This window comes from Cryptomeria japonica, chromosome 2 (genome assembly GCF_030272615.1).
Source record: "Cryptomeria japonica chromosome 2, Sugi_1.0, whole genome shotgun sequence".
Taxonomy (NCBI): domain Eukaryota; kingdom Viridiplantae; phylum Streptophyta; class Pinopsida; order Cupressales; family Cupressaceae; genus Cryptomeria; species Cryptomeria japonica.
Genome location: NC_081406.1, coordinates 369,516,118 through 369,528,378, shown reverse-complemented (window position 1 = coordinate 369,528,378; position 12,261 = coordinate 369,516,118). Strand labels below are relative to the sequence as shown.

General features: G+C 35.4%; 1 protein-coding gene across 1 annotated transcript in view; it reads left to right on the top strand.

The window, feature by feature from the left end:
• LOC131060452 (synaptotagmin-2) overlaps positions 1 to 12,261 on the top strand; it is a 154,452-nt gene that overhangs the window by 22,988 nt on the left and 119,203 nt on the right. Inside the window, exons 2-4 of the mRNA XM_057993686.2 lie at positions 7,387 to 7,485; positions 7,636 to 7,686; positions 7,879 to 8,002. Of these exons, the coding sequence (XP_057849669.1) occupies positions 7,387 to 7,485; positions 7,636 to 7,686; positions 7,879 to 8,002 (274 nt within the window). The remainder of the gene's footprint in view (positions 1 to 7,386; positions 7,486 to 7,635; positions 7,687 to 7,878; positions 8,003 to 12,261) is intronic.

The window sequence follows — 12,261 nt, the reverse complement described above, 5'->3', positions numbered from 1 at the left end:
ATCCTCTGGAAGGGTCAAGAGCGAAATTCCTAATCTTGGCCAAAATCCTGACTTCATTTTCACATTTTTCCATCCAAACAAGTGTTTTGCCCTCAAAGATGCCTGGGAACGAGTTGGTTCTAAGTTTGGGTCAAACTAGAATGCCTTATGGAGATTTTCGCTTTGGACCCTTTGGAAGGGTCAGGAGCGAAATTCGCTTTGGACCCTTTGGAAGGGTCAGGAGCGAAATCTGACTTTTTGAACTCTCCGTCAGGATCATTTTATGGAATATAACATTTAAGTATAAGTGTAAGTTATATTCCATATATACTTTCAAGATGTTTGAGAGTGGTTTCAGACCTCCAGGAGCTATATTGCAAAATCTATTTTTTGGAGGATTCTTCAGTTTTCCAGACTTAGTCAAATTTCAGGATCAGGACCTTCCAGACTTAGCCAAATTTCAGGGTCAGGACATTCCAGACTTAGCCAAATTTCAGGATCAGGACATTCTAGACATAGCCAAATTTCAAGATCAGGACATTCCAGACTTCATTTCAGGATCAGGACATTCCAGACTTCATCACTCACCAACTTGACCTAACTCAAGCAGAACCTGCTATCCAGGTGATCCCCCTGGCGACACTCGAAAGTTAAAGGCTAACAGACAAAACCCTAAAAGACCTAGAAAACAAACCCTAGAAAGCAAAAAGCAGGGGTCCCCATTTGCAATGGGGCGATGTGTGAAATGGTCACAACAGGTTCGTCCATACAAAAATGTATAAAATTATATATATACAATTAATTTATCAATATTTAATATTCATTATTAATATATAAATATAATATATGAAATATAAAAATATATATTAAAAATTGATTTATTAATATTAATATGTAAATATAAAATATGAATTATATAAACATATTAATATGAAATATATAATTATTAATATTAAACATATGATGATAAGTAGAGAGCCATAATCAATCAATACAATATAGACATTGCCTTTTGTCTAATTGGTGTCGAAGAATCCAAGATTCAAGCTCAGTGAGGAAGCGACAAAAATACTGCCTATCTGACACATGTGAAGATGTGGCTTGGAGACCATGATGGAGTACTTACATTTGCTTTTGAAGGACTTTTATGGCATTTTGATAAAACCAAGGATTTTAAGTCCAAGTTTATGAACAAGGGAAGTCCATCAACACGACAAATGAAGAAATTTGGTATAGTTCAACGAGCTTGAAGGAGGGTAACATGACAAGGCTCTCTAGAAGATTGAGGTTGATACAAGAACATGTGCAAAATGGAGGAAAAAGCCTTGCACAGACAATCTCATGACAAAATGAAGAAAAAATGTCAAAATTCGTGGGGGGTTCTATTGAGTTCGTCTGGAATGAACCCACAGGTCAAATAATGAGCCCTGGCTGCACCCACAGTGGTTCGACCTGAGACCCTGAACTGGGACCTAGGTCCAGTAGGGGATAGACCGGTAAGCTTGTGGCAAGAGAGCATTTATCTGCAGCTAGTCACAAAAAGGAATCACACTGATAAGAAAGATTAAAAGGTGCAATTATTACAAGTCAAGGTTAAAGGAAATAATGCCATAACAGACAATCAGAAAAGAGAAAAGATCATTTCCAAGTCATCATTAAAATTTGGTGGCCAACATAAGAAATTGCACCCATGAGAAAGTAAAGAAAATCAGCATTTGGAAAGTTTTGTTATCTTTGAAACTACTCGGTCAATTAGTGGAAATCTTCCTTAGTTGGAACACAACATAGCAGCACACTTTTCATAAATGTTTGCTTTTTCTAAAGCTTGTGGCCAGCATGAGGAAAACATGTTGTAGACAGAAAGATAATGCACGAGGAAAGGACAGAAACCAAGTAGGCAGGTATACCACCTAGTCAATAAGGAAAGTGTGTAGTCAGCAAAAGGGAATCACATTTTGAAGGAAAAGAGAAATTATTTGCGGTGTACTTTCTATGAAGCCATTTAAACTTGAACTATGCCTTTAATAAGAGGTTTTTCAAAAGATGAAAAGCTAGTGAACTACGGTGTACTTTGCATGAAGCCATTTAAACTATGAACTATGCCTTTAATAAGAGGTTTTTCAAAAGATGGAAAGTTAGTGCACTTTTCAGATTTTGTCTTCATTAAAGCAGCTATGATTTGTTCAAGTGATTCATACTTACGATAAATGAAAGGAAGCACACTTTTGAGCATTTGTTTGTCTTTTTTGAAGGTGGTGATGGTATGGTGAAAGGGACAAAGTTGAGCCCGAGACTACGAAGACTAAAAAACAAAGTGCATGTGCCATGACATTGCAAACTTAAATGCACGCCTAGAGAGAATGACGATGTTAGCAAGTGAAATGTGCCATGTAGAGGAGTCCCTTACAAAACACATAAGTGGTTTATGGAGTGGTGTCCAATTAGCAATAGAACCATGTCCAAAAAATAATGATGCGTCAGCAAATGAATTGTGACAGATTGGAAAGAAAATAAATATGTTGTGGGCACATTTTGTAAAATATAATGTCCTTTATAAATTCATGCCTTCTTTCAGAAGTTCATTGTAAAAGCAATATGGATGTTACTTTAGGTTGACTTTTGCTATTTGCTATCTTGTTACCTCGTAAAATATAGTCACTAATATTTTAATGCCTCCTTTCCAAAGATAAATTGGTCATGCAAAGAGATCTGACTTCAGTTTTTAGTGTTTAAAAATGTCAAGGATTGCTATTCCAAGTTGTGTTGATCAGGTTAGATGGAGAAGTAGAAGTTAATATGCTTATATATGAAGGAGATGCATGTTCTATAAGTTTTGATTTCTCAAAATAAAGCAAGTATTCTCTACATAAGATACAATGCTGATTGTAAGCACTTGTATTTTGAGAAGTGGTGCCAAGTTTAGAGAGAGACTTGTGCATAGATAAATCCGCAAAGCATGTTCATAATTTAATTATTTTCTGTAGCAGCAGATGTAGAGCAGACACAACAGCAATAATGTTTATTTATTCCTGGTTTTGGTAGCTTTAGGATACCATTGTTCAAAGTGAAATCAGACATATATGAGCTGGATGATGATTTTGATAAAAAAATTAGTCATCAAGAACAGTAGATATATCAGCCATATCAACACAAGATTCTTCAAATTGTTGTTTGATTCTCTCCAATTATCTGTAGATAAAAAAAAATTAATTGAAGGGACAATTTTGAGAAGGTTTTCTAAGGTTTTAGAGCATACAAAGTTATAATTTTTTGTCAAGGTTCAGTGTAAATCGACTGAGGAGGATTTTTTGATTCAAAGTGTCAAGTGATTGTTAAGTAGTGATATCTTTAAAGGTTTTCCATAATTAGATTCATTAGCTTCATCAATCTAGAGCTGCCTTTTAGAGAACTAGAGAAGTCTGTTTTTAGCCTGCACTAGAAATATCTCTTCATCATTTTCAAAGAGATGAGCATATTCTCGGTTTGCAATTTTTAGCTTTCTGCTATTATAGCAACTTCGCTCAGAATCAGCTATTCTAAGATTGTCTATCTCTTCATGTGAGATATATGAGCATTGGAAGATATATTGTAATAATTGTAATCATTACTTGAATTAACAGTTGTATGTAATAATATTAGAATTAACGTATAGAATTATTCTATAATAAAGCTTGCAAGTTATGAAGTAGACATGCAGTTAATCTATATTATTTATTTTCATATACAACTCTGTAAACATTATAAATAAGTGCTATTATCCAGGTAGATTTGTCATGGTAATTGTCAAATCTGCTTATTGTTAAAATCACTGTTTACCAAGTGTTATTGTTAATCCAAATTTCTTTGTTTACTCATTGAAATAGATTACTCCTATTTTGTTTAATAAATGTTTATTGAGATTTCTTGTTATATGTGCTGAGGAAGATTAAATTGCTTTGTTGAGTTTGCAGACTTTGTAATGTAGGCTTGCTTGAAGTGGAAGATTGGTTCTATACCAATCTCTTGATTTAACATACCAAAGCATTCGTGTCTTTGTTATAAGCTTATTCAATCTATATGTACACTTGCATTCTATAGTCTTTGCTTTTAATTGAACAACATAAGTGTGCTATTGTAGTGATTTCTTTTGGTTAGTAAAACCAAAAATATCTTGTCTAGAGATGATCTGCCGAATTGCCTTATGCTCAAGATTAAAAAAACAAAAAGATAGGTTTTTATTTAGTTTGCTTGTACCGTATACTTAGAATCACCCCAAAATATATTGTAAAGATTGCAAATAGCAAGTACATATTGCACAGAGTAGGTTAGTTTTTGTTTTACAGGGAGCTTGCCCTTCTAATTTGAAGAGTGGTTTTACCATGCATTTTTTCCATTTTGTGTCGCATTGAAAGGTACAAATTAAACATTAACACCTTTAACATCCCTCTATCATGTCTAAATTCTTGAAAAAAATTCTTGTCCCATATATCCATCCCCTTGTCGTGTGTCCCCTTGCCCTTGAGATTTGGAGAAATGCTACTTTGGATATTTAAGTGTCCATATCTTTGGGTGTCATAATCTTTGAGGAGAAAATTTGTTAGTTTCGACCAAAGATACAAGATTGGCTGTTTACTTGATGAGTTTAGTTAGACTTGGTTTTGGCAGGTCTAAATGAGACTTGCTTGTTCAAACAACCTTGCTTGACAAGTATGATGATAGATTTTGAGGTCTCCTCAAAATCATGAATCCCATCAAAGAGACGTGCCTTTTTCAAAAAGCAAAATATTGTTAGTTAACAAATAAAACTTTAATAGACAATACAGAACGCAAAAATAGTTAAACCTAAGAATAAAAGGCATACATTCACATAAATTCCTCAGACAAAGCAAAACAAAAACATAGCTTCAACTCATTGAAAACAGCAAATGGAACAATTAAAATTGGAGACAAAACAACAAGAAATGGTTATTTTGAAGCAGTACAAGGTGCATTTGAAACTTTGGAACAGCAAATAGTGACTTTAGCAGGTCACTATGTATATGTATTTGAAGTACCTAACAATGAATGTGAACAACATATTTTAAAAGGCATGTCTAAGAATAAAAGGCATACATTCACATAAATTCCTCCCACAAAGCAAAACAAAAGCGTAGCATCAACTCATTGAAAACGGCAAATTTTAAAAGGCATGTCTAAGAATAAAAGGCATACATTCACATAAATTCCTCCCACAAAGCAAAACAAAAGCGCAGCATCAACTCATTGAAAACGGCAAATAGAACAATTAAAATAGGACACAAAACAACAAGAAATTGTTATTTTGAAACAGTACAAGGTGCATTTGAGACATTGGAGCAACAAATAGTGATTTTAGCAGGTCACTACATATTTGGAGTACCAAACAATGAAGTTGAACAACAAATTTTAAAAGGGCATGTCTATATATTTCATTGGCTGATTCATTTTCATTTTTTTTAGCTTTATGTTATACAATAAGAAGAAAAGGAGAGAGAAAAATGAAGTGGATTTCTTTTACTTTCATTTTTCTTGCACATTTTTCCATAATCCTTTCTTTTTGCAATATTTTTTAAACTATAAATAAATGTAAATGATTTAATATTATCCACATTTTTACTTTTCCATGTTTTGTTAAAACACTTCCTAGATCAAAAACTCGTTTTCTTTCTATTTGTAAATTTTAAGCCTACTTGCAAATCGTCAAAATGGTAGTGTCACTAAGAAAGGACCCTTGTTGGAAACATCTTACCTTGAGTACTAACAAACATAAATTGGTTTGCATTTACCACATAGTAAAATTTAGTAGTGAAGACATTAATCCCCTAAAATTCCACCTTTGCCCATACATTTGTTCAAGATACTTCTTTGTGTGCATAAGCTTTATTTGGTATTGTGAGAGAGGTGTAAACTTATATGGATGAATTGGAAGAAAATGACCTTAGAAAGAGGTAAAATGGAGATGGTAGCCAAAGACCCAGTTTATAAACTTCTTTGAAAGTAGTCATACTAAATCACTAGAACAATTTTTATTATCACATGCCATAAAGTGGTAAACATAATTCGTTTTAGCTGGTGTCAATCTCTTAGATTCTTTTAGCATCCCACCAATGTGCTAGGGTCTGTAGGAGGGTATAAGCTAAACTATGCAAGCAATCATCTTCCCTAGGGATATTGACCTAGAGCTTTTGATATACGTCTGTATATTTGAACGTATTTGAATCCAAGGTAGGTCTGCCACTCCTTTACAATTGATACAACTGCCTTATAGGTTTGTTGTCTGCCTTGCAGCACAATTTGGCTTATTGTTGTGTGCCTCATCTTAGCTATCAAACTTGCTTCACATGCAGCATGGGCTTGAGTAGAGTTGCTTGTTACTTTGAGTAGCTTGGAATGATCCTTCTTTCTCATGATGATGCTTGGAGAGTTTCAACTCATAGCGCTTACATTTTGTGCAACATTATTAGATTTTTGGGATGAGGTGGGAGCCTTGTGCAAACTTAATTCTTCATCATGATTTTGATTAATATAATAATCCTTGCATATTGTGACGTTGTAGATATTTTCTTAACTCACCATATGTATTCATTGTCCCTACATGCATTTGACCTATTTTCAGATCCAAGGGTATTAAATGGACTTTTTGTCTTTCTCAAAGGTCATGTGTTGGTGCTTATATCAGTTATAACATGTGTGATAGAACGCACTAAGGGTTGCCAAATAATGTGGGTAGTTGTAGAACTCAACTAATGTTTCTAGCAAGTCTTGTTTTAACTATGAGCTGTACATGGACTTTTTAGGGCCATCAAGATTTCCAATTTGCTCCTTCCATGGAGCATGGCATTGAATGGCACAGCACTGAATCTCTCATGTGCAGCCTCTCTCTCCTCTCTCTCTTCACAACTGAATGCAGAAGCCTGTTAGATACACAGCTAAAAGAGTAATTTTCCAATGGATACAGTTCTGCTTCTTTTGAAACATAATTACAGTCCTTTGAGAGGGCCTATTGTACGGAAAATTCAAATAACTAAAGGTAGCTATATATTGTTTCATCTGCTTCTTTTATGAATAATCTTGTTTTGTACAAATGTTAAGAGTGTCACCCCTAAAATTCTCGTAGTACTTCTTGCTGCTCTTTTTGCTTTAGGTATTCGTAGCTTTTTGATACCTGCTGTATGCTTTTCAACAGTCTTCTAATGACATCTTTTGGTTGTTGTCTACCTTTGTATTATTGAAGAACAAAAGACAGTTTTGTAGCATGTCATTACAGTCAATACATTTCTCATTTATCTAAAAACACTGGCAATGACTTTTTCTCTATATCATTTAAAGTTTTATGTGATTTACTTTCAGGCAATCTTTTATTATAACCATCAACTAGCATCAAATAGATATGTTGCAATGTTTTAACAGGACCCTAAGATCAGGCCTATCGCAGAACTAGACTCAAAGACTTTAGATGGACTCTTATCGGAAATTCCATTATGGGTGAAAAATCCTGATTATGATAGAGTAAGCAAATTCTGTTCCCACATTTCCAAGCTTGAATATCATAGAAGTTGTTAGAAAAGTTGAACATACATAATCACATATAATGTCTATGCTAACTTTTGTTTGTTGATTGGTTTTACTTTTATGGATGAAAACTGTGAATCTGTGCAGGTCGATTGGCTGAACACATTTATACGTGAAATGTGGCCTTATCTTGATAAGGTAAATTGTGTTTTGGCATCGGGACTTTATTCATAAATGCATTGTAGTACCTGAATATGTTGATGAAACCTTATGCTATTTTTGATGGATTGTGTAAACGAGATAGAAAGAGGCTGCACTTGTTACAACTTCTACTATTATTCATTTAATAAAGCATTATCTACCTTTCATTTGTCATTTTTCTTGGTTCAGGCAATTTGTAAAATGATAAGAGACCAAACAAAGCCTATCATAGAGCAATATGTTGGGAAGTTTAAAATAGAATCTATTGAAATTGAAACTCTTACATTGGGCACACTTCCTCCTACACTACAAGGTTAGTTATTCTACTCTCTCTCTTTGAACATATTGCTTTGATGTTCAACTATGTTAATGATATACATTCTTGTGCTCTATTTTTTTGGTTCTTCTAATTTTTGTAATATCTTAGCAATTATATGCTACCTCATGAAGAGTATAAAATCTTGGGGCGCTTAATTTATGTTCCTTCCAAAGTAAGTACAATAATGCTAATGTTTCCTTGAATTGATTTATTAAAGAACATAAAGGTTTCTTATATGATTCAAACAACTTAATTCTTAGGGTGATCAAATAGTTATGCAAGCTTGTGAAACATTGCTCTTGTTTGTCAGTTATAATGAAGCTTTGAGATTAGAAAAATAAATAGGATGCCAAATGAATTGCCAAAACTAGGAGCACATATAGCCTTTATTATAATGATTTCATTGCATGAGGATTTTATCTATTAATAAGCCAGTTTAATAAGCCTTACATGTGAACTCAGCTAACTAAACCTTTTATTTCTGAAAGTACTTCTAATCATAGAATCTTGTTTTTTGTTCATAAGAATATCATCTGCCAGTATTTTGTCGCCACGTGCAAATTACACCTCAGGGCATCTATGGAGATATAAAATCTCCTTGCTTTAGCTGAATGTCTTTCACTTGATGTGTGATCCCTCCTTTTTTAAAAGAGAGATTCATATTAAATTACCAAAGCAGAGTCTTACAGAGGCTGAAGCTGATCCAGAACAGATAGCTTGCAACAATGTCAAAAAGATCCTGAAGAAGAGGACCTAATCGACAAAATAAGTCTACAAAGGCTGAAGTGCAAACAACAGAGAGACAAAGAAAATCATGGTCAGCTGGCTTGGTCTTCCAAGAATCCCTATACTTTTTCATCCAGATTCTTCCCTCTTTCTCAGTCAATCTATAAAGGCGGAGCCCAACCACCTTCTTAGGTAAATAGTCTGCTTCTGAGTTTTGAGTCCTTGGAATATGATAGGAGGATATACTTTTGAAAGACTTAGCTGTATAATACTACACAGAAGGATTTTGAGCTGTATTGAGGTAATTTGTGCTTTGTCTTGCACAATTTGGATTACCAAGTTTGAATATCCCCAAACAGAGAGACACCTAACCCCTTCTGTAGTCCTTTCAAATATGAAGTTGGCAACATTATTACTTTGCCGACCAAGATTCTAAGAGTAGCTAAGAAGAAGGTCAAATTCACCGTACCTGAGAACCCTGCCTGCTGTCTGTCTGTCTTGGGTTAGATTTTGAAGCCCCATAAAAAAAAGGCAGGATATTGGATTTTGACAGTAGGAATTTTCTTAGCAGGAGGGCCTGAAAGCTTGTCTTCAAGGTTTCAATTTTTTAATAAGGCATTTCTTCAGCCTTAAGGGCATTAGCTAACTGGTGGCTGGTGAAGAGAACTTTGACAATTTATACAATTATGTAGGATGATTTTGGCAGCAAGAATTCAGTTTCCCCCTTATTTTCAAATATGTGTGCATTCCTATCTTTACAGATATACCGAAAGAGATACATTGGGAGTACATTCCAAAGAGCTGACATGGCTGTATTTCTTTTAAGGGTGTGGGAATATCTCCTTACAAAATACAAATACATCTCTTCCATGGACTAGGTTCCTTCAAGTTTGACTGAAAATTTGGTAGCTTTCAAAACTGAAACTTCTTGTGCTGCTGGGAAAAGCCACAATAAACACTCAAACAGTTTTGTCTTCCGACTGGCATCTGCGGCACAAATGTGTCCCAAAGATGCCTCTTTTAACCAATTTTTCTCTTGTTAAAATTTTGGAATGCCAGTAACTTGTGGAGCAGCAAGAGACTTCCAGATGTTACTTCAGGTATTTGGATTGTTTAGCCTTGAGGAGCTTGGCTCCATCTTTAACTGTGTAAACTCTGGATTTGGCAGGTGGTCCCCATCTTAACCATCTTCTTGATGGCAATCAGAAGGCAGGTAGTCTTGACTCTTGATGCTAGCCTTGACGAATTTCCAGGTTGTAGACAAGTGTTGAGAGAGGTGACAAAGTTCTTTCTAGAGAACACCTGAGTCGTCCAATCAACCAAGTCTGAAAGCTTCCATTGCCCATGCGTTTGGGAGAGGGTAGTTGTTTTCTCATCATGGCATCAGCCTATATGTTGATGGAACTACCTACCATTCAAAGGTTGCCAAGAAATGTTCTTGGAAATTAGATAAATTGAGTTTACTGTCAAAGATCAGATTTCAGAAGCTCCTTTTTGTGGTATTATTTTGTTAAGGCTTGCATGGTTTGTTCCAGCATATGTGGCTTGAAGTATGCCTTTCCATAGTTGCTTTGGTGGTTTGATGAATCGCCGTACTAGCTTGGCTCTAAGAGCCATGCTCATGTGTGAAGGATGAACACCAAGGCCTCCATCGCTTTTTCCTTTAGTGTCAATGTGACATAAAGCATGGTGAATTTTGATATGTCGGGATTGTTTTCCCGCTTGCCATAAAATTACCTAAATATCTTCTCCATCTGCTGGATGTATCTGCCAAGAGCATATTAAATAGACGGAGTATATATTGGGATTGAATATAAGACTGCCTTGAGGAGGACCAATCTGCCAGCCATAAAAAAACAAAAAAATTGCATACCCTGGCATCTTTTTTTGAATGTTTTCAAGACTTGTGACAAAATGTCCTGTTGCTTTGATATTGTTTTCTATAGGGTTTCCTAAGTAATTGAAGATACTTTCCCCATCACCCCTACCAAATCCTAGAATTTTGGAAAATACCGACATCCTCACCGCTTTCCCCATCACCTTTACCGAATCCTAGAATTTTGAAAAAAACCAACATCCTCACCACTTTCTCCATCACCCCTACCAAATCCCAGAATTTTGAAAAAATCGATCCTCACCAGGAAGAGTGTTGAGGGTATAAAAATTGCTATTAGAGATATTGAGTTTGGTACTTGAAGCACTCAAAAACAAAGAAGAGAGGGCTTGAAGCTTTTAATGTTAGATTTAGCAGCCTCTTCCAAACTAATTAAATCATTTTTAATAAAAGCAACAAACATACCTGCCAGTTTTTTGGACCTTCTTTGACCAGATTTGCACCTACCCAGGGTCTCAGCCGGCACAATGTATAAGTAGGGAGAGAGAGGTCATCCTTGACATAGACCCTTATTTGCTTTAAAACAGGAGGTCATCTTTGACATAGCGCCCTATTCTTTAGAGAATGTTTTCTCCAAATAGCCTTGAGGCGATTGTCTATGATTTCGAGAGGATATTGTAGGATGAGTTACACAAAGAGATGGGCCTAAATCTGCTGAAGGTACTTGGATTTTTCTCTTTGGGGATTGTCACAAGAAAGCAGGATTTGGTTGCACTGAGGAGAAAGCCATATTCTGTCACATGCTCAACAAAAGAGAGGAGATCCTCTGAGTTGATGCTGCAAAATTGCTGATAAAAGTTGTTGTCTGTCAGTGCCTCAAGCCTCGCCTACATTGAGAGACATGACTGCACTGGAGTTCATCCATAATAGTTGGGCTGCTGAGTCTTGCATTCATATTGTCAGTCAGAACTCAAGGAATGAAAGCCAAATGGTCATTTTTGAGTTAGAAAATCACTGAGTAGAGATTTTGAAAGTGAGGAAAGGCTGCTGTTTTGATTTCCTTAAAATTGGAGTTAGTAGTTATCCACCAAAGTTATTTCATGAATATTGTTGATCTGGTATCTTTTGACGAGTCTTGAGGTGGAAGAGTTTAGTATTGTTGTCACCCACCTTGAGGCATGTTGTTCTAGATTTCTATTGCCAATAGTTCTCCTCTAGTCTTGAAACCTCCAATCTTTTTTTCAAATAGTTCTCTTATTCCTTTGTTGATTTATCATCCAACACTGAAATGTCGATAGTTTCCCGAACAGAATTGAGCTTTTTAAGAGACTTCTCTTTCAGCCCAGATAAATTTATGCTGCTTGAGCAAAAGACCAAATTTCAGATTTGAGTTTGCTGATTGTCAGCTTCCAAATAACTTGAGGGTTGAGGGGCAAACAAGTCTTGGATCAAGAGGATTCCACGAAAGAGGAGAAAGAATCATCAGAAACCTAGGCAGGATTGAAATTGAAGGGAATATGACCAAAGGATTTGCTGAACCTAGAAGATAGCATACTAGGCTTGTGACTTAAATAGGCATTGGGGAGGATTACTGAGTGAAGCCAGGGAAAAGGAGATATTAGATCTTTGTCAACAAGAAATATATCAAGCCTTTTAACTATATAATGATCACTGAAATGTCTACTAGACCAAG